This window comes from Equus przewalskii, chromosome 15, assembly GCF_037783145.1.
Source record: "Equus przewalskii isolate Varuska chromosome 15, EquPr2, whole genome shotgun sequence".
In the NCBI taxonomy this organism is placed as follows: Eukaryota; Metazoa; Chordata; class Mammalia; order Perissodactyla; family Equidae; genus Equus; species Equus przewalskii.
In genome coordinates this window covers 49,058,902-49,082,142 of record NC_091845.1, presented here as the reverse complement: position 1 = coordinate 49,082,142, position 23,241 = coordinate 49,058,902, and the positions used below count along the sequence as shown (strand labels likewise).

Sequence of the window (23,241 nt, the reverse complement as noted above, 5' to 3'; positions counted from 1 at the left end):
GAAGTAATACTAGAGGAAGTTTGGTTTTGCAGAGCAAGAACCCAGGCAGGTTAATTTTTTACACTCTCGCTCGCTCACCTTCCCACTGCACACATACTCCAGAAGGGCCATTTGTCCTTGAGAATCTTGCCTTCTAGTCCTTCAAGCTTTCAGGATGCTTCCCTGAATCAGCTTCCTCTGGAAATCTCCCTCTCAGCCTTAATTGGACTGTTGGGCCTTTTGATTCAACTTTTTCCCAAAGTGCTGTTTTTCAGACCATTCTTTTCTTAAGATTTACTGACCACAGACAAATGGTGCCTGCCATTTGCAAAGCCTGAAACGAGGATGTGGGTGCAGGTTGTTTATTGGAGCAAGGTCCTAGGAAACAGGAGGGAGGGAAGAAAAGCCAACCTGAACGTGCGTGTGCCTGGACCTTTTGAGAAGTATAGAGAAAGTCACCCAGAAGTGTTCGTGAGAAGACAGGAAACGGGAGCATTCATTCATCGACTCCCCTTCCCACTTGGTTGAGGGCTGCCTCCGAAGGAATAGATTGCCCTGCCCTGGCAAGGGGTGCAGTTGGAACTGTCCACCATGCCAGAGCTGGAATCAGAGCTGGGCCAGGAGGAAGGGACGTAGGGCATCTGAGGCATATGCTAAACCCTTTTTTGACCCCAATCCCAGCCTGGGCTCCCCGAACCTGAATTCAACCTGTAATTGCTTTCTGCCATTTGAGCAAAAGGCTCAGTCAGCTCTTCTCCCAACCATCAGTTTACTGAGATTTTCATAAGCCCAAAGGGAAGACCCTCTACATTCTAAGGATAGGTGAGCAGATAAGAGTTTGGGTTTTGGAGGGAGGTGGGTGGGGTTTTGAATCTAAACCTTGCCTCTTCGTGATCACTGTTGTTGATGCTGGATATTAATTTTTAAAATTTTAGATGTCTGAAAAGTTATGACATTTAAAATTATACTGTGCAAAAAAACCTTATTTTGAGCTGAACAAACAAAATAAAATCCGGATTTTAAGAAAGGTAAATAAGGAATTGATTACTTTTAGTCACAAGTTCCTTCTGTTGACAAAAGGATTAATATTCAGAATTCTAGGATCATCTTAACAGAGGCCAGTGCAATTCAAATAAAAAGTTAAATGTGCTTCGACAATTTACAAAGATTTAGTTAAGGAGCAGTTTTACCAATGAGCCTTTTTCTGTTTAAGTAGGGTCTCTGGGAGTGGCTACAACCTTCAGTGCATGAGGACAACGATTTCTTTGAAGCAGTTTATGAAACACCTCCCTCGTTTTTATTGTTTGTGTTCCTCTTACATTTCTTTCTATTTGCCGTACCCTCGAGTGCTTTGAAGGTTTGGGACAGTAAGTGAAATTGATGGCCACTTTCTGTCATCCATCTTCTGAGTTGGTATGTCTTTCTATGTTCACAAGTTCATTCCTCAGCCCCCAGGGGACCCAGTACCAAGTGCAGTGAGGGGATGCAAGGTTTCTTGTGCACATTCCACACGTCCCCTGGCCCCATTTTCCCTTCTCACTAGTAGATGGATTCACTTGTGTGATCTCACCACTTAGAGCCTAGGGAAATCCATGCTGCTGTACTGCAATTATTTTCTTACTCTCTTTCTCTCTAATCTCTCTCTGTTTTCACCTATGGCTATCAGGTCTACCTCTCCTTGGGATTTAACCAAGAAAGAAGAGTTGAGCTTAGCTTCTTAGAAAGTGGAGTGTGGACAGGCTGAGGCTTCTCTTGGCTGGCAGCATGGGCTCTGCAAGGGGGTGGGTGGGTGACCACATCACCCTGGCTACCCCTTCCTGAGTGCTTCCTATTGGCTAGGTGGGGCTTAGGTAAACTCACAGGCGCCCTTATTTCCTCTTCACAGCAACTGTGTATCCGTTACTGTAGCAAACCACCCCCAAATGTAGTGGCTTCATATACAACCATTTAATATTGCTCATGACTCTAGGAGCAGTTTTTCAGCTCTAGGCCCGACTCAGCTGCCCTTGGCTGATGTCGCCCAGGCTTCTGTGGTTAGCTGGCAGGTCAGCTGGAGCCTGTTCTCTAGGGCAGTGGGAGTGACAGAGTGCAGTGGCTGTCATCCTCCAGCCAGCTAGCCCAGGTTCTCATGGCTTTGGCAGGGTTCCAAGAGAGTGAGTAGAAGTTCAGGCCTCTGGAGGTGAGGGTCGGAACAGGCACAGCATCACTTCTGCATTTGGTTCACTCTTTGTCCTTAATTTGAGAAGCCTACAGGGAGGAAGTGGAGCACACCTGTGTGACGTTTTGGCAAGTCTCAGGTAGAGAGCGAGAATCCAGTGTTTCTAAAGAAAACTCTCTGGATGAAACTTCCATTCTAAGGATTCCGTCTGACTTTTTCTCGTGATAGAGAAAACCGAGTACAGGGTTGTACTTACTGTTCTGGATCAATTTTCACAAATATTCAGCACAGACCTGTGCTCGGGAGAGGAGAAACACACCCCCTTGTGACAGGAACTGTGTTAAGCACAGTCACGTGCGTCACGTCAGGGAACACTCATGTTAACCCTGAGGAGTTAGAATGATGGTCTCCGTTTTACAGAGGTGAAAACTTAGGAATATTGTGATTTCCTACAAGTCACAAAGCTAGTAATTGTCCCTGCTGGGATTGGAACCCCCATCTGATGACAAAACTTCCCCTTTTGCTATCCTGCCTCGCAATTAAGGACAGGGTCTGGAACTGACAATCCTGTCAAGAAATAAATATTGTCCTCTCTCCCAAAATAGATTAAAAAAACAGTAAAAGATGATGTTGTAGGATGTGCTCACTCATGAGTGCGGTTCATGTGGGAGGGCATCTGGATCCTGGGCGAGTAGGATTCTCGCCTGGACACTGAACAGGATCATTCTGGCTTCAGGGTGTCCTCCAAGAGGGACACTGAGGCCTGAACATTAGAGAGAGATTCCTTAGTTCAGGAGTGACCATATAATCTATTAAACTGGGACACTTTAGGAACTTAAAGGGAGCATTATTAATAATTAGCCCCAGAAAAACAGGCATAAATTTGGACTGTCCCAGGAGAATGGGCTGCACCGTCACCTTACTTATGGTCAAAGTACAAGGAAGGCTTGGTGACTCTGCAGGCTCCCTGAAGTGGGCACAAGGGGCAAGACTCTGGCCTTGGAGCCAGGAGGAGTGGCCCCTTTTCTACCCTCCTCTCCCCACTGTCTGACTCTAGGTCTCTGCTTCTTCATCTGCATAGTAGCACTAAGGATGCCTACTGTATTAGCTAAAGATTGTTGTGTAACAAATTACCTCAAAACCTAGTAGCTTAAAACAAAAACAAGCATTTATTATCCCTCACAGTGGGTCAGAAATTTGGGGATGGTTCTAGCTTGGGATCTCTCATGAGATTGCAGTCAGGATGTTGACTAGGGCCGCACTTGTCTGAAGGCTTGACTGGGGCTGGAGGGTCGGCTTCCAAGGTGGCTTCTCACATGGCCCCAAGTTGCTGGTGATTGGCAGCAGTCCTCGGATCTTCTCTACGTGGGCCCCTCCAATGGATTGCTGGAGTGTCCTCACAACATGGAGGCTGACTTTCTCCAGAGTGAACAGACCCAGCCAAGAGTGAGAGCTAGGCAGAAGCTCATCTGTTTGTGATCTTATCTCAGAGGTCACACGGCATCACTTCTGCCACATTCTCGTCTTTAGAAGTAAGTCACTAAATCTGGCCCACATTTAAGGGGAGGAGAATTAGGCTCCACTTTTTGAATGGAGGGGTGTCAAATACTTTGTGAACATATTTGAAAACCACTGTACCTATTCAGGATGAATGTTACAGACTTATAAGTTAGGTACTGATGTAAAGTGTCTGCAGCAGTACTTGGCACTCATTAAAAACAGAATCTCTTGGCCTTTGAAGGTCTAGCAAGAGCATTCCCAAATGCCCATGGACAAGGACAGGGTTTGATGTCAGTGAGCCTGAGCACCCCTGCCAGAGGTGGATGAACCCGAGTCACCTTTACAGTTGAGGGCCTGAGGAAGTTAGGTAAGCTCTGCGGCTTCTTCAGATGTAGGTCACTCCCCTGTGGGGTCCAGGTGGTCAGAGGATTCCACCTCAGTTTGGACTTTCATGAATGTCCTCCTGAAACCCTCTGATGAGCACTCCCAATCCCCCTTTGGTGCTTGGAGCCATCATGACTGAGTCTCCTTCATGGACTGGGCCCCAGAACTGTAGCCCAGGGGCCTACTCTGTGGGCTGTTCTCTGACCTACCCTCTGCTAGCCCCTTTCAAGGGCTTTTATTTACTTTGCTTCTCAGAACACTGTGAGATAGGGACTTGTACCTGTTTTAATGCTTTTTATGGCAAGCAATAGAAAATTCAACCCAAATTGGCTTGGGTGAAAAGAGAATTTATTATTTTGCAAACTGAAAAAACCTAGGGTTGGCTTCGGCCACAGCTTGTTGGGCCTCAGAAAGTTGTCATGGTGTCTCTTTCTCCATCTGTCAGCTTCTCTTTCTTGTTTTGGCTCCATTCTCAGACAGGCTGTCCCCTTGGGGAGGCAAAAATGGCTGCCAAGCCACAGTGAATGAGTAATCTCATTTCACAAAAGTCCTAGCAAAAGTTTCATTGAGTCTCATTGGTCTAATTGGCTTCAGCCTGGGTCACATGCCCCACCTCTTAGGAGAATGCACATGAGGTGGAATGCCACCCAAAACTCATGGGCTGAGAGTGGGGGGTAGATGTTCCCCAGAGGGAATTTGTGGTGGATCATCAGAAAGCCAGGTGGTTGTGGGTGGCGAGAAAAAAATGTCTGCTATAGCCTCGTTGTCCCCATTTACCAGGACAGAAATTGGCCTCAGAGTAGGCAAGTAACTTGGCCAAAGTCTCACAGCTAACAGTAGTTGAGGGATCCTACTCCCCCTGCCCTGCTCATGTGGATGAAGGAAGAAAGTTCTCCCCAGCTCAGCCCTGACTCCTAAGTGCTCTGTGGCCATCTTAAGGATCCACTTAAAACTCTAGGACATAACCAATGGCTCTAGAAGTGACTGGGTTAAAACGCCGTTGGCTGGAGAGAGTGGCATGGGTTGATGACTCGCAGGCGGGAGTAGACGGAATTTCTTGTTAGGAAAACCCCTTCTCAGAAACCCATGAAAGAACTGAGCCCTGGATAACACAAGTGGGCACTTTGGTTGTCTCAAAGTTCATATGACTTTTCCTTTCACCTTTTAGCACTGCCTAATTGTAAGATTTAAACACAGAATTCTTTTCCCACATGTCATTTTTCAGCAGTTAAGAATTCATCTGCTGAGGAGATGCAGAGTTGGCGCTCACAGCAGAGGGGCCTCCTCATCTAGAAGGTTCCAGCTGAAGGGATTGCCTTTCATCTCCAAATACAGAGGAAGGCAGTGGATTGAGTCACAGATGGAGGAGGGAGGAGGGCCTCAAATTAAGAAGACAAGAAACAAGCGCTCTCCTCAAATAAGCAGAAAGCCTGAGCTGTGAAACCAAGATTGTTTGCACTGGGAAGGGGTACGGGGGGTGCTTCCACACTCCCTTGTGAGGTCATTGGAACAGGGCAGGAAATCTGAACCTCATGCCAAAGAAAACTCTCTTTGCTCTTTATAAAAAGCCTATTGAGCTTTCTTCACGGGGGAGCTGCTGGTTGGGACTCACGGATGGGCACATTGGCTGCCAGCGAGGGGTTTCCTGGCCATTTCCAAAGGCCTGGGGCCACTCCCTTTGCGGTCACAGTGCTGTGTCTATCTGGGCTACGGACGAGCTGTGGAGCCTCCAGGCAGAGGAGACACCATCCGAACTTTTCATTTTTGGTTGGGAAACCCCACACAGACCAGAGTCTGTTTTGTGGCTTAAAATGTTGCATGTGAAATGTTTCCTTCCCTGGCAGAAACGCCACATTGGCCTCTCCATGCAGCCTGCTCAGTGCCAGTTATGTCTGAGGCAGGATGTCCGCCATCCAGATGCCCACAGGGACGCAGCCTGGGGTAGAGAAAGTGCAGGGGCTGTGGGGCCAAACTGACCTGCGTTTGAATCTCACTTCAGCCACTTAATAGCGACCCACATTTGGGCAAGTTGCTCAACCTCTCAGAGCCTCTTTTTCCTTATCTGTAAAGTGGGGATTATGAGACCTATGTTACAGTGTCAGGATTAAATAAGATAGTGCTTCAAGGGCCAGACACGAGAAGGCACTCTGTAAATGTTTGTCCATTCCCTCTTCCTCCTTCGGTTCCTCTTCAGCATTTCCTTACCTCAGCACTATTATAAGGTTTTTTTTTTTTTTTGAGGAAGATTAGCCCTGAGCTGACTACTGCCAACCCTCCTCTTTTGCTGAGGAAGCCTGGCCCTGAGCTAACATCCATGCTCATCTTCCTCTACTTTATACGTGGGACACCTACCACAGCAGGGCGTGGCAAGCCGTGCCATGTCCACACCTGGGATCCGAACCAGCGAACCCAACCACTGCACCACCGGGCCGGCTCCTATAAAGTTAATTTGCTAGCTCTATTTTTTAGAGGGGGAGTCAGAGGCAACCTGGAGAAAGGTGACATCTGGGTGTCACAGTGACAGTGGGTGGCCTGTGAAGGGTTCCCATACATCAGCAGCAGGGGGCCCCCAGACTTCCCAGCATCCCCAGAAGGGGCCACTCAGATGTCCACTGGCTCAGCAGACCAAGTCCTACTGTCTTGTGAGACTGTCCTCCGTTGTGGATCCTGTCTGAGACCAGTGTTTCTAAGAATCTAGATCAGTGCCACTCCACGTGTGGTCTCCTGACACCAGTGTCCGCATTCCTGGGCCCCTCCCCAGACCTGCTGAATCAGACACTCAGGGGGTGAGTCCCAGCAATGTGGGTTTTAACATACCTCCAGGCAGCTGTGACGCACAGCCGAGTTTGAGAACTGCTGTGCTCTAGGCTGGTTATTGCAGAGCAAAGGAAGGAAAGCCTGCTTTGCCCCATGTACCCCAAAGACCCCCTTTGCAGACTGGCATCTGTGAGGCAGTGTGGGCTCTGTGGTTAGACTGCCAGACTGGAGTTCTAGCTCCACCATGTAGCTGCTGTGTGACCTTGGACAAGTTCCTTCCTCTCCCTGGGCCTTTGTATCCTCATCTGCAAAGTGGATGATCTAATACTTACGCTGTGGGGTTGTTGAGAAACCTAAATGGGTTCATCCTAACAAAGTGCTTAGAGGAGTGTCTGCCACGTGCTCAAAGTTCAATACCCTTTAGCTCTGTCGTCTTAGTTTTCAGGCAGCCCAGGCAGGTTGAGAGTCTTATTCTGGGGGTGGCTTTGAACAGGTTAAGGATTTGCCAGCAACTGTAGGTGGCAGAGCAAAAAAAACACTTGAGAAGTCCCTGTATAGAGCCTAATAGCGACAACCACCACCATGGCAGCAGCCACCATAGTAACTCATTAAGTCCTTACAGCAAACCTTTGGGGTAGGAATTACTGTCTGTATTTTTAGAGGGAGGTACTTAAGGTGCCACTTGGTAAGTGGTAGAACTAAGATTTGAACCCAAGTCAGTTTGAAAGAAATCATGCAATCACAAGTCCAGACGTTTCCAGGGTCCCAGTCCCTTCTCCTGGGAAGTTCTGTAAAGATGAGAGTGGTTCCAACCTGCTGTTCAGGGTCCCTGCCTGGAGCCTGATGTGGACAGTGCAGGAGGTGTCCTTCCCACAGTGGACACAGAAAACGCTCAGGAAGGATAATTAAATGAGTCCATATTTAAGAGGCACTTAAGTGGATTAAAATCAATACATGGATCATGTAGGTCTGCACAGCCATTTTAGCGGGCATCCATCATGTTTGGCAGGTGGAATTCTTTGTTTTAAAAGATCCTGGTTTGCCTGGAGCTGGCAGTCCCAGAGAAACCGCTCTGCCCTGCATCGTGCAATAGAGAGGGTGAGAGGTTTCCCAGACCTGGGAGGCGGTTTGCTCAGAGCCTGAAATGCTCTCGCTGAGGCCAGGTTGGCATCCCCCTACCTGAGGCACAGAGAGAGGAGGGAAGCCAGATGTTTCTAGGATGTCTCTTTCTCACTCTCTCAGTCTGAGCTCCCTAGAATGAAATCCTGAGCTGAGACATCATGTAAAAATAATTTATTAGGAAATGTTTCCAGGAGAAACCACTAGGGGAATGGGGAAGGAGGCCAAGCAAATGTATGATATCAAAGTCCTCAGGGAGGAGAAAGAAGGTAGGTAACTTGGGTACGATCCAGAGTGTCCCGATCAGGGAGCCTGGTTAAGGCTTCCCCCAAGGGGATGTGAATGCCCAAGCCCGCCAATCTCTCCTTACTCACAGCCAAACAGGGTTCCAGCAGCTGAGGGCCCTCCTCCAACAAAAGCCACCCAGGTGCTAGTGGCTGGGAAGTCCGTGCGCGTGGCGGTGCATGGTGAAGAGGCCCGTGGGAATATGGATGGAGCGCCAGCAGCGTTGTGTGCTCATCTTTCCCACGCCCTGCGGTGAGCGAGATGGTATGTGGTCAGTCTAGCCAACCAAAGCAGAACTAAAAACCAATGTGGACAGCAAGACAAGTGAAAGCATTTTCAGAGGGAGAATAAAGAATGAGCAAAACTGTCTTGTGGGGGACGGACACCTAGAAAATGACAGATGGAGATGCAGAAAATGCTGATCAATCAATTACTTCTGCAGGGTCAGGACACGGGAAATCACAAATAAGCCAGTCCATTCACCTTCCCCTACAACCAATCCAGCTTCTGACACAACCTTAAGTTTAGTATATTTAGTATATTCAAATATACTGGGACTCAGGCAATCTCATGAACCTGCAGCTCATCCCTTTTTTAAAGAATGAGGAAAAATCATAAACTTTCCATAAACAACTCGAGCAAGGTTGAATTTAAAACCTAGCCAATAAAACAACTAACAACAACCCTTTCTCTTTGTGTAAGGCATTTTAAAGAACAGGCCAATTGACTGAATGTGTTGAAACCAAATATAGAGAAAACCAAGTATAATCCTAGAAAACAAAGCCCATCTCCCGCTATTGTTCTTGAAAATACAAAAAGAACACTTAACTTTAGCATTTAGTTATGTTAGTGGGTCCTTCGTAATTCACTGCTGTAAAATTGGCTTGCAGTTGTTCTAATTGTGTGTTGGTCCTCAAAGTTCTTGGCATCAGGCTTTTCCTTGTGCACAATCTGAACATCCTAAGAATCAGCCTGTGCTCCCTTCTCTGTCCTCCTCGTGGGCGTTTCCTGAAGCTTGAGCCCTCAGCTGGTATATGTTTCTCTGTTAGATCAGCTGCCAAGGCGCTTCCTCTGTGTCTGGTATCTAACAGAAAAGCATGCTTAGGATGGGGGTATACTGGCGTGCTTCCCTGCCTGCCACGTGAGGTTAGTCGAATCTGTTGACCAGATTAGTAACAGCACAAGTCCTCCGCTCGCTACAGAGACCTGTTCTCAGCCTGTTCATCTGCTAAATACAGTTCTGAATAAGAGGATTCTCAGCTAGATCTTGCCATTTTATGAATGCTATTTTTTTGTTATTGTCATTTGTAATAGCTTTTGACCTATGTGTTCAAATAATGAACTGAATTTTCTCACTGTCATCAGCCCTGATATGACTGTCCGGTAGATCACTCTGTCCAGTCTTGGATTCCATAATTTAAAGAACTTGTGGATTTTTCAGTTAATTGAGAGGAAAGGTAAAGCAATAGTAATAATAATGAGTTGTGAAATAGGACTCGTGGGGGTGAGGTTTAGGGAGAGGTAAGCTTCTCTTGTAAAGGGAGATGGATTTCAGCCCTTTGCGTGCACCTCGCCCAAGCAGTCATCACACAGGAGTACAGGGGAATCTTTCCTCAAACAGCTTGGTCCCTCTCCTTCCTCCAGGCCTGGGAAGACACCCCTGGAGACAGCAGGGACAGTATTATAAAGGCATGTGACTGAATGCAGGACATCAAGGCCGCTCAATAAATAATTATTAAAGGGGGGGCAAAGGAATGTAAGACGTAACAGAAAACATATGTGTCTCCTACGTAAGAATTATGCTATAGAAGCTATTTCCCATTTGAGGCAAAATAAGAAACACTTGTTGAATGAATGGATGGGCTTCCTCAGGGCTGCAGGAGGTGGGCACCCATCTTGGAGCTGTCCTTGGTCTCTGCATTCATCTCCCTGAATCACTGCCCTGGGGGCATGGTGAGCAAGGCACAGGTCTGCGAGGCTCCAGTAGACTCATAGGCAGAGAGCTACAATCACGGGTGTTATGTCCTCACCAGAGTTAGAACCCCAGGGAAAGCACTGTTTTTTTCCAGTCTGGGTCTCAATCTCTTAACCTCCAAAACTGCAGTGACTATCCTAGCCCTTGGGGGCAGTGTTCCAAAGGCTGGTAGAGAACGTTTGCCTCAGATGATTCAAAATCCAGATTTCTTGACTCTCCTCTTGCTCTAAAGAGTCCCACTCTGGAGGGTGGGGCCTGCAATCTGCATCTTTCACAAGGATTTTAATGTAACCTAACTTTTGAGGGTTCCTAACTTGAGTGCACTTTGGAACCACCCAGGGAGCTTTCAGCAAATGCTTGCTTGCCTGTGCTGTGTGCTTTGATTCAGTGGGTCCACAGTGGGGCTTCCATCTGGGTCTTTTTCACAAAGCTTTCTACATAGTCGTCATAGTCTTCCTAGCATAGTTATACAAATTGGAGAGAAGTGCCCCCCTGGTGGTGTGCAGCCTCTTGCCCAGAGTGCAGGGTGTGGTGAGCAGCATGGGCTGGATTTCAGCCCCTTTCCCCTCAGCCAGATCTCTTGTGCAGTCAACAGCCTACACAGCTGTGTATAGTATCTCTGGCTCCCAGGTGGTTCCAGTACACACCCCAGTTAGGAATCAGTGAAGGGTGTTGGTTGTTAATAACCTTTGAAAGCTTTTGAGCAAAAATGAACAAAGTAGTGTCTTAAGATTCACCAGGAGCAGCTTGTAGAACAGACTAGGGGACAACTGAGAGCAGAGCGTCCACCAAGAGGCTGTTTTGCTCTATTCTAGGTGGGAGGAGATTGGAGCCGATCTGTTGTGGCAGCAAGGAAAGAGGAGGGAGGGAGGGATCATCCTGAAAGAGAACTCTAGTTCTTTAAGGAGAATCCCAAGATGTGTCCAAAAGTAGCAAAGTAGGTGTACCAACCAGAGGGAAGACATTAGTAAGCACCTGCCCCCTGAAATGGAGCTCCATGAGCCCGTAGCATGCTCAGTGGAGACATGCTCCAGGGGTGCTGGACAGGGGACAGGTCCTCTCTCAGGCCCATCTCTTCATCTGTGGCCAAGGGAAGTTCATCACTAGCTGCCTCTGGCCTCTGTTCTCAGTCCACAGCTTTGACACCGCAATTGCCTGTGGAGAGGAGAGAGGATGGGGAGAGAGACTGTTGATACCCTCTCATTTTCCCTCCACCACCCTGGAGACCACATGTGACAGTTCCTCTGCAGGCTGAGGCCTGCCTGTGTCTCTCTGCCTGGGGGCTTTCTTGGCTACAGAGTGTGCTGCACTCAAGCACTGAGGAGGCTGGAAGCACAGGATAGTCAGTGTCCCTGGAACAACTCTCAAAAGGAGAAGTGGGTGTTTAAGGTTAGATGCTCCAGTCTTCTCTCCTATTGGTGGCACAATTGCCCACTCACAGAGCACCCCAAGGTCACCTCCCAAACAAACTACTTGCCCCCTAATCCTTGTCCTGGAGTCTGCTTTTGGGGGAACACAGATAAGGGGCATGTGAGTCGGTGAGTCTCCAGCTCTAGAAAAGTGTGTCCTCACACAGACAATAGCCCTCAAGTAGCATCAGCAGTTTACATATTTTTCTGGAGGGCAGAGAGCATGAGGAAGGCGGTCTCCATGGGTTCACGTCATGTTTCCTGAGCAGGTGGGCTCAGTAACATAGAGCAGTACTTCTCAAATGGTCAGGTGCACAGAGGTTACCTGGAGATCTTGTTAAAAATACAGATTCTAATTCAGCAGTTCTGGGGGTGGAACCTGAGAATCTGCATTTCTAAGAAACACTCACGTGATGCCGATGCTGCTGGCCCAAGGACCAAACTTTCAGCTGAGTTTTGTGTGGGCAGGAGTATAAGTGGGTTTGTAGGTGGGATGGAACTCTTCTCTGTAAGTACATTTCTAATATCAAGATTCCTGGCCAGGATTTTAATAAGTACCCCTCAAATACTTGACTCCTACAAAACCTTTTCATCTAAACACCACTCCTAAATTGTTTTTGTGCCACAATGTTAAATTCTTTCCTATCGTTTTGGGAGAGGTCCCCACCTTGTTTTTTCAGTCAGCCTGTAGGGCAAAGGAAAAGAGTGATAGAAAAAGAAAATAATTTGATTCATGAGATGGAATTCGACTTTGAATTCTTAGTTTGTTGATCAAGAATTTGCAAGCTCTGGGAAATATTTGTTTTAATCTAAGAATAGAAACCATTTTTTAGAAATCTAAGAATAAGTCATTTGCCTCTACAGTAGTCCCCCCTTATCTTCAGTTTTGCTTCCTGTGGTTTTAGTTACCCGTGGTCAACTCCTGTTTGAAAATATTAAGTGGAAAATTCCAGAAGTAAACAATTTATAAGTTTTAAATTGCACGCCATTCTGAGTAGCATGATGAATTCTCGCGCCATCCTGCCCAGGATGTGAATGATCCCTTTGTCCAGCGTATCCATGCTGTCTCCACTACCTGCCTGTTAGTCACTTAGTGGCTGTCTGTATTATCAGATCTATTGTCATGATATCACAGTGCTTGTGTTCAAGTAATCCTTATTTTACTTAGTAATAGCCCCAAAGCATAAGAGCAGTGATGCTGGCAATTCGGGTATGCTAAAGAAAAGCCGTAAAGTGCTTCCTTTAAGTGAAAAGGTGAAAGTTCTCAGCTTAAGAAGGAAAGAAAAAAATCCTATGCTGAGGGTGCTAAGATCTATGGTAAAAATGAATCTTCTATCCATGAAATTGTGAGAAAGAAAAATGAAATCCATGCTAGCTTTGCTGTCACAACTCAAATATATATGTATAGGAAAAACATTGTATATATAGGGTTCAGTACTATCCACGGTTTCAGGCCTCCACTGGGGTCTTGGAACATATCCCCCACAGATAAGGGGGGACTACTGTATTTAAAAGCAAGAGAAACTTTCTGGATGAAAATCGAATACTTTAATTTCTTTTTTGGAAGAAATTTAGAAGGCTTAGAAGGCGTGGCTTGCTGGTCTTTTCGCTGTGGGCTTTTCAGTTAGGGCTGGTTGAGTTATTTTTGTTTGTTTCGATTCTCAAGTTCATATTACTGTGGTCCCAAAGTCACCAGCATTTCGGAGAGTGTTTTTGTTTTAACTTTGGGAAAATGTCAAGATTAGCTCTAAACAGGGTTGATGTCACACACCAAGGAGGGACGTGTTACAAGAAGGAGACAGCTTACTCAAGCCATGTCTAATTCATGTGGTTTTCAAAGTTCATTTTATTTTTACTCATTTTAAATGAGTAGAAGCACTTTTCTTCTGAGCACCCAGAGGCCTGTTTGGGAGGAGACTGCCGTGTCCCTACTTTGATCAGAAAATCGCTCCTCATGGGACAGCTGATCTCTGACGGCCTAGGATTGGTGTGGGGTTGTTGAAAGTGCACCCTCCAAATTCTAATACTTGCTTCGGAGGGGAATTTTGCTTTAACAGTTACGTGGTTCATCTGTCTTGAACATTTGTTCTAACCATAACTCCTGCTTGCCTCACTTTTTTCAAGCTTGGAAAGAACAATCACAGAATAGTCTAGGCCTTCGTTTCCAAATGGAGTTTTGACAAAATTTAAGAAAGAAACTTGCTTTGTAGTGCTGTCTTTGCCCTGCTCTTCCAAATCCCTCGTGTGTGTGCGTGTTCACCTCTGGTTCCTTCGACTGTTCAGTTGCCAGCTCCTATCTGGAAAAGGTCCGGAATCACTGCCTTAGCCTCGCAGGGGCATCAGCCATGCTTGGCATCGGTACTGGAGTCACTGTCTGCTCCAGGTTCCCTAAAGGCTACTTTTGGTTCATTGGGTCTTTGATCCCCACCTGTTCAGTCTAAGTTTCCATGGGTTCTTTGGGGTCAGCGGGGTGGGGAGGGGGAAGAGAGAGAACCTTGCCTGTTCCTTGTTTAGTGTTTCCCACCCTGATCCCCCTCTGATCCATTCTTATATTGCCAGCTAGGAAACCCTGGGCAAGTGATGTAACTTCTCTGTATTCCAGTTTCCTTGTTGTAAATGGTCCTAAAAGGGACCTGCCTGAGGAGGTCCCTCTGCCTGCACCAGAGGAGCTGCCTGGTGCGCAATAAGCCAATACGAGTAGAGGCCATCTGTGTATTCCATCTTTACAACCATCAGCACTAGCAGGCTGGCAACAGTCCTATACGGCAGGTGTTATGACTTCATTTTACAGATGAGAAAAATGGAGGCTTGTAGAAAGGATAGTTAATTTGCCTTATGACACATAGCTATTGTATATCTGAGCCAATAGTCAAAGTTGGGACACTAATGCCAAAGCTTGGGTACTTTCTATGCTGCAAGCTCATGTGCTTTTCTTTATGGGTAGGAATTTCATAGGCTCTGTCCCAAAGGATTCCCCTCTGGGAATAAGACTTTTTTCTGGTTAGGCTCGGGCTGACTTATCTTCAGTGGGGCCGATAAAGAATTTACTAGGAATCAACTGTTTTTCTGTTAACTCATTGGGCCAGGTTATTGGGAACCTCTGCTCACTCTGATTCTTCAGTTGATTAGGGAATTTAGGATAAAATGCTTCCAAAGTTTACCTGAATTCTATATTAACTGAGTTAACACAGAGGCCTTTCTTACCAGTTTACAGGGGTCACACCTTGTGTGCCTAGAAGAAGGAAGGGGATCTTAGATGAACTCCAGACTGGCAGCCAGACATGGAGACATGAGGGTCATCTTCAGTTTGACAAACATGTGGAAGCCGGAAAATGGGAAGTCAAATTTCAAACTTGCCCTGGCACTGAGCATAAGCCCATTACCGGACTTTACAGATTTGCTGCTCTCAGAGAGCACTGCGTGGGTGGCCAGTTAAAGCACCACTCCAGAATGAAGTCAGATGCTGGTGTGATTGCAAGGAAGGAGCCCGAAGGCCAAGAAGCCTCGCTAACTTCATTATCTGAGTCTTCCTGCCAACCACTGCCATTACAAACAGGGCTGGCAGTTGGCTCCACTGGCCGAGCTCCGGAGGCTGGGAGGGCCGAGGTATGTCTGGAAAAGAGAGGGATTTTGCCAAGGCAAGCAGTTTTCATTCCAGGCAGACCCGGCAAATGAGCTGCTGCTTGCAGTCCCTTCATCTGAATCCCCAATGAGCCAAGGCCCGTTCATGTAATAGTGCAAATTCAGGAGCTACTAAAAGCCAGGCTCAGTGCCAGGCCCTGAGAATGCACAGGTGAACGTGCACAGACCAAGCATGCTTTTCATCATTCTGTTCTAAAAAATGTTAATTGATGTTTTCCTGATCCTAAAAGTAATGTGTGTCGGTAAAAAATGGAGAAAATTTTAATTGAATCCCTCATAATCTCCAGGGAGAAACCCTGATAGTATTTTATGGTATTGGCTGCCCTTGCTGGCCAAGAAAAAGTGGGACTGGGAAAAAAGCCAGTTATGTGAATCTTCTTAAAACAGGGTTCAAAATTGCATAGTAAAAATATTTTTAAAGTTCTGATTGGGACTTGAAAAATGAAACTAAAAATTATGAAAATAAGTGTATGTTATCCCACATTGAACAGCTCTTGTAACATTGTAATTGTCAAGGATATCTTAGACCCAAAGCAAAAGCTTATTTGCTTTATTAGTGTTTTAAAATAACAGTACGTTAATTTCTGAAACAAAAGAAGGAATCCAGTGTTGGATGGACAGCTTTTCAATGTGAATTTCCCTACTATATCCTAAGGTAACATTCTTTGCTTCATATTTTTCCTCTTCTTTTTTAAGCACAATCACAAAGGGGTCGTTTTTTATGATGGCATATTTTCTTGAGCTTTTTTACTTAAATCCTTATCTTCTGAAGCAGCTGGAAGTGCTATCATCCAGGGCTAATTTTGACTTCTTCAACAGTTAACTGATCTAATGCTGCCAGATCCAAGCTGATCAGTGGTGGTTTTCCAACATCACTTTCATTGATTTCATGAAAGCCTGCGTCTTTTGCAGCAAGATTTTAGTTTCACTCTGTAGTGGATTTGCACTGTATTTGAATGGGTAATCAGATGCCTGCGCTGTGTGGCAATCAGGGACAGAGGATAGACAGTTTGTTCCCCGATCTGCGTTCCTAGTCAGCTGAGAGCTGATGATCATAGGTCTTGCAACAATGCCAGGGTTAGTCTCCAAGGTAAAGTCAGTGTAAGCAGTGATTGGGACATGGAAGAAACCAGAGCCCAGGAGAAACCTGGTCCCTGGAATCTCTGCTGTATAATCCTGGTGGGTACCAAGTGCCTGGCAGTGGTAATAAGCACCCCCGACCAGGAGTTGCCTAAAGCCAGGGGGCAGCCGAGTTTAGCCACATCTCCCCAGAATTCATTTTTTAAAGCTTCCCTGGATCTTTCTGTGCCTACCTGCCTACCGAGGGGATACATGGCTCCATAATGACTCTGTTTCTTCAGGTTGTGCCCTGGGCATGATCTGAAACCAGACAAAGAGGTGGTGACACGACTTTGAGGTTAAAGTGTCCCTCCAATGGGGAGCTATGCAGATTTTATAAACTGCACTTGGAAAAGTTTTCTCTGGGTTAGTGTGGATTTCAACAGGATTTATTAGCATGTGAGTGTTCCCCTCGTTCTTCTTCCATTGCCTCTCCCCACCTGGGAACAAATGCCCAGTACTTTCCAGTGGTTCTCAGTGCCAGGAGCCTCATCTGTAGAGGACTGTCTGAGGTCAGGTTCACCAGAAGCGAAACTGAGATAGGGATTCCTGTGCAAGTGATTTATTAGGGAAATGCTCTTGGGAGAAGAGGAGTGAAGGGAGCAGAATGGGGCAGAAGAAGGAGCCAAGCAGGGCTGCGTTCTCAGCTGGAGTCTGCTTTGACCTAATCCCATAAGGGCTGTGGAACATGAGTTGTCCAACAGAGCTGGTCTCACCTTGAGACAAAGGGGGTGGCCTTTTGCATCCATGTCAATCATAGGCTGCAGAATGCTTGTGAGGGAGGGTGTAGTAATCCTCTAGACAAAGCTGCTCCCATTTGGCTGGGGGCTGTGAACCCATCTAGTACAGGGGTTCTGGGTGGAGCGCCTACACCGTCCACACAGGGAGTCTCAGTGTTTGCCAAAGTCCGTGCTCTAAGAGGCCTCTTTACCTCACAGCTACAGTAGGAGAGTGGGGTATAGAATTAAAGCCTTTTTGTCAAGGGGGCTTAAATAGCCATGGGAGGGCTGTATTGGTGCTGACAAGAGGCAGAACGGTGATGACATCCCTTCCTATAGCAGCATCCAGGAGCCCCTGAGTCAGGAAGTAGATGCTGAGCTTTCATTCCCAGAGATGTCTTTGGTTTTCACTCTTTTTGCTTATCCCCAAGATCTAACCAGAATTTTGTAATTTCTATCAGACTGAGTAGGGTGGAAGAAACACTTGGAATAATGCAATGAATGCTGGTTTAAATGTTATTTTTTAGCAATTTGGAGTTAACAAAAATAAGAGAATTCAGCAGCTCTTGAATAATCGAAAGCAGTCTTAGGCCAAAACTAAGTAAACTGAGGTCCCATCAAGTCCCAGAGTAAATTTCTGAAGTCACACACTTGCAAAATCTGAAGTCTTTAGGGCAATAAATCTTTACTTCAAGAACAGGTAGGCCTTTGACTTAAATTGAAAACCTCTCTCCTTGTTTGAAAGGGATTTCCGGTGAGGTACTGACCTTTACAAAAGGAGTTCGGAACTGGGATGAGTAACCATGTAATTTATTTGTATGCTGGGACTCTCTTGAGAGTAATTACACCGGGGAAACCGAGAATCATTGTCACCCTAGGCTTGGGCTCACTGCCTGTCATGCCCACAGGCCGACTAACTAGGATTTAGAGTAGCTTCCACTTGGGCCAGTTGTGGACATTGCTTCTGGGGGGAAGAATATGAAGAAGAGAATGGTGACGAGAGGCCACCCACACTGAGTCATTAGGACCAATCTTTGGGACATGCAAGTCTTGACAGCATTTGAGAAGTTATTCTCTGGTTTTCCATATAGAAATTGCCAATGCGTGTCTTCTAGGATCTAAGAGCAGTCCCTCACACTGCCATGTAAATGTTTATTTCTCTGCTGGGATATCTCCACCTTCTAAGCTATGAGCTCTTCAAGGACAGGGACTAATGTCTTTCAGACCTGTGCCCTCAGCGCTGATCGTGGTAGGTGATAGGTTGACCCAGCTACCCAGTGGATGCTCGAGTCCATTCCGAATCCTGTACCATTTTCTTATTGTGTATGTGAACTTCCCACCCGTGAGTGTTTGGGGGCAAGTAGAACGAAGAACACCTTGCAGGGAGAACTGAGGAGAGGTGTTCCTGGCAGTGGGAACAGTTTAAACAGAGGCGTGGAAACGGTACCAGGCAGAGGGTGTTTGTAGAATAGTAATGTATGTGTTCAGTAGGGCAGGGGGACAGTAACAGAAAAGGATGGGCCAAAATAGATGCAAGCATAAGGATTTTGAGCTTTATCCTGTTTGCATTGGAGAGAAGCATGTTTGAAGAAGGTTCCCCAAGCAGCCTGTAGAATGCACTGAAGGAAGGAAAGCTCATAGCAGTAGCTCCCAAACATCATTGCACAGCAGAATCACTCACTTTGTCACTTAGGTTTATTGAAAATGCTCATCCCAGGTCCCACAATCTCTAAGTCTACTCAGAGACTACTCACTTGTCTACTCAGAGACACTCCAGTTGTCCAGGAATCTGTATTTTTAAAGATGCTCCCAAACTGATTCTAATGCAGGTGGTCCCGAGTCCGTGTGAGGAACACTGGCTAAGGTCACAAAGAGCACTAGAAAATTTGCAATCACTGAGATCAGTCATCTCTGAGATCGGATGCTGAAAAAATAAACTAGACTTTCCTTTTATGTTTATCTATCTTGTATCTTTTGTTTTATTTGTATTTTGGGGAGATTTTTGTTTTGTTGCTATTTCCTAAGTAAAGTTTTAATGATATTTAACAAACGGACAAAAGCAATCAAATCATTAAGTGCTCAGCTCACTAATTTTCACAATGATCACACCTGGGCACAATCCCAGCGCCTGAGGACATCTCCTCCACTTACTACCTCCTTGACTTCCAACCCCATGGATTTGTTATCTTTTGTCATTTCTGTTTTTCGTGTGTTCAATAATGTTCATAATGTATCAGTATATGTACATAATTTGTAACTAGGTATATTGCAGTAAGTGCTTACTTTTTTTTTGCTGATTGGACACACAATAAAAAAAACTCCTTTCACCTGTCTAAAGGACTGGACCTGTTGGCCTGAGCTGAGCTGTGAGTCTTGGAAATTGGAGGCAGGAGCCTGAGCGGCGTTTCAGAGCTGGAATCCACATGAATTGGTTCCTTCTGGCTGCAATTGTGTTGTTGGCTATGCTCATTCCCTCTAGAAATTCAGAGCCGTGGAAGGAGAAGGCAGATAGGTTTTAGATTCAGCCAAGAATGACCTTGGGGAAGTCACATGACCTCACTGAACTTCAGTGTCCTGTCTTCTAGACACCGAGCAGGTGCTAGTTCTGTCCTGTACCTTCTCCTTTTCTAAAATCTGCACACACACACTGTCTCCCCTTGGAAGTCTTGATTTGGCTTCAGTGACTCGGAGGGGCTGTGCGGGTTAGGAAGAGTTTCCTGACTTTCCTTTGACCTTGGCTATAAACTACCTGTCTGGGTGGGAAGACAGCAGCTTCCTGCAGCCCCTCTCTTGGTTCTCTGGTGTGGCTGAATGTGGAGTCCATCCCAGACCCGCTGCACTGGGAACCCTCTCCCGCCCTCGCACCCACCCCTTACCCTGGGAGGCTAGCAGGAAAGCAGTTCAGCCCTTACTGCTTCCAGCTGCAGAAAATCCCGGTAGTTTTGTTGGTGTGATTTTCTAAGAGTTTGTCTTTCCTAAACTAGCAAGATCTTGAAAGACAGGATTAGGTTGTGGGCTCAGGAGAAAGGGGCCAGAAAGATGACTTGGTTGCATTTTAATCCAAACCTTAGGAGGCGTCCAGCTCACATGTTGGCTGGCCCCTTTCGCCAGGAGAGCACCGGGGTTCAGAGCCGAAGTGTTAGTTAAGAAAGAACAGTGGTTTTGTCCTCTGCACCTGTCTTTCCAGAGAACCCATGGGAAGGGTGAACAGCCAGAGGAGGACTAGCACTTGTCCTGGTGGCAGGCTCCTCATCCCACCACAGCCAGCAGTGGCTATTGTCTGAGAATTGCCTTAAAGAAGGACCGTCTCTGCTGAAGTCTCAATGTGCCCCCTGAGGCCACTTCCACACATCTGTTTGTGTGCAGCCAGCCCATCTGTTGGTACTTTTTCTCTTTCAGGAGGAAATGGGCATTTCCTGTGAACTGCTGGAATCGGACTTCCTCAAATGCAGCGTGGGATTTCCTTTCATGAGGTCGAAGTCGCAGGTAAGGGGCAAAGACAGGGCACTTCCTTAGCAGCCCTTCCCACCAGCCTTCGCTCTTCCATCTTCCTCCCCGGAAGCTTCCTCTCACACCCCTGCCTCCCACAGCAGCTGGGGTGGCCAGCGAAACCCTGCCTGGGCGTGGCCATGCCCCTGTCCATGGCAGTCTCCTCCAACTGTACTCCAAAGGGGCTGTGGTCACACGGTCTTCTCCTTGATCCACGTCATGTACCCCAAATGTGAGAGACACACCATAGCCTTAGCACTTTGGGAAGCAGCATCTGGTTGGCCTTCATAAAATGTTTTTTTCTGGGACATTCCATGTTACTTTGAGTCCCCAGGACAACATAGGAGAAGATGTGGTCTGGGCTAGTGACCCGCAGTCCTGATTCTGTTACTCACCTGGACACTCACAGTTTTCTCAAGAGACCTCTTAAAATTCTCAAAACATAAATAATTGTGTTACACTTCTTTTTTTTTTAAAAAAAAAGAGGGGCCGGCCCAGTGTCGTAGTGGTTAAGTTTGCACATTCCTCTTCGGCGGCCCAGGGTTCGCTGGTTCAGATCCCAGGTACGGACATGGCAACACTTGTCAAGCCATGCTGTGGCAGGCATCCCACATATAAAGTAGAGGAAGATGGGCACGGATGTTAGCTCAGGGCCAGTCTTCCTCAGCAAAAAGCGGATTGGCAGCGGATGTTAGCTCAGGGTTGATCTTCCTCAAAATAAATAAATAAATAAAAGAAGAAGAAGAAATTATAGTCACTTTGGTATTTCTGAGGAGCCAAATTTTCTAATCTCAAACAATAATATGGTATAGCATGTTCAGACGTTCATGGAGCACTTCTAATATGGGCCATTATTATAAGGAGATGCAATGATATGTAGAAGATGAGATTTTTGGAGGCAGAACTGGAACTAAAAGACGAGGTCTGCCTTTTGAAATGGAAGCTATTTTTTCTGCTGTGGTTTGAAGGAAATTTCATATTCCTAAAAAAAAATGAAAGTTTAGTCCTTCTCTCCTGCCTATGTCATAGCATCAGATTGTTTTAATCTCTAAGACTATTTGGTACCAGTACATAGTAGCTGTTTTGTAAACCAATTATGAGAATGTTCTAGTGAAAAAGAAGATTTGTTCATTTCTTGGCAAATCGCTTGAACCCATCAGATTACTCCAAACTATGGTGGCTCTTATATCCATGATTCCTCAGCCTTTTTCTCCATCTATTCCTCATTTGTCCACGTTCATCCCAGAAGAAGGGAAACTTCAAGAGGTGGCTGCCCTTAGAAGAGGGGTTACAAATAGCTAGCAGAATACAGGCCAAGTTGCATTAGACCCCAGATAGGGTGAGGGTAAAGGAGGAAGACCCTGGACCTTGGACATCATTGCCTGTGGTAATATCCGTGGCACCTCCATGCACCAACTTAATGGAAATCTACTCACTAACAGAAAATAGGCCGATTAAAAAATTTTAACAGTTGCCATTTCATTGTAAAATGCAGCCTACATCCCAAATCAAGCCTAAGGTGTGTCTTGCTAGTTTTAGTCTAAAGATTTTTTTTTTAAAGATTAGTACCTGCAGGGGCTGGCCCCGTGGCCGAGTGGTTAAGTTCGCGCGCTCCGCTGCAGGCGGCCCAGTGTTTCGTTGGTTCGAATCCTGGGCGCGGACATGGCACTGCTCATCAAACCACGCTGAGGCAGCGTCCCACATACCACAACTAGAAGGACCCACAACGAAGAATATACAACTATGTACTGGGGGGCTTTGGGGAGAAAAAGGAAAAATAAAATCTTTAAAAAAAAAAAAAAAAAGATTGGTACCTGCACTAACATCTGTTGCCAGTCTTTTTTTCTTCTTCTTCTCCCCAAAGCTCCCCAGTACATAGTTGTAGATTCTAGTTGTGAGTGCCTCTGGTTGTGCTATATGGGACGCCGCCTCAACACGACTTGATGAGTGGTGCCAGGTCTGCGCCCAGGATCCTCACCGGCGAAACCCTGGGCCACTGAAGTGGAGCGCATGAACTTAACCACTGGGCCATGGGGCAGGCCCCGAAGATTATTTTAAAAATAAAACTTATATCACTACCACACATAGATCCAGGATCACTTGCCATAAAGAGAAAGTCGTCATAAAAATGAATACAATGAAAACAAAGCAATGTTGAATTCTAGGCATTAAATTTTGTCAAAATTTACTAACTCTCAAAATAGTCATAGAGCTAACGGAAGTATGAATGTTGGATTGTTGGGGGTTTTTTTCAGCCTGGTGATGCCACTACTTTCTTTCACATACAGATGTTAAGACCTGTAACAAGACTAAATCTGAAAGGGGGGAGGGAGGGCACACAGGGTGGGGGTGATTCCCTGAAGAAAGCCCAAGAAGGGACCCAGCAGGGACCGGGTTCCCTCCAGCCACAGCCCCACTTGCCTTCCCTCATCCCTGAGACCTGTGGGTCATCAGGCTCCAGACCACCTGCTGAGGCTCACAACTACACTTTGGTTGGCTGTATGTTTCCGTCTCTCATGACCAGCCTGCCCAGTTTCTGACCTTCTGTTCTCCCAGGCCTCCATCTCTGATTTTGGCTTCTCACCCAAATCCTTTGCTTCTCACCTGGCCTTGATCTTTAGTGTGTTTAATTCAGATCTCCTGCAAGTTCTGACTTATTGCTGGGACAAGACCCTTGACTTTCCCTTCCTCTGTGTCCTCCACTCT

General features: G+C 46.3%; 1 protein-coding gene across 2 annotated transcripts in view; it reads left to right on the top strand.

Annotated features, from left to right (window-relative positions):
• Window positions 1-23,241, top strand: part of ITGA9 (integrin subunit alpha 9) — a 331,274-nt gene that overhangs the window by 232,388 nt on the left and 75,645 nt on the right. For both annotated transcript variants that reach the window (XM_070577273.1, XM_008524662.2), the window contains exon 19: window positions 20,446-20,532. In XM_070577273.1, coding sequence (XP_070433374.1) covers window positions 20,446-20,532 — 87 coding nt within the window. The remainder of the gene's footprint in view (window positions 1-20,445; window positions 20,533-23,241) is intronic.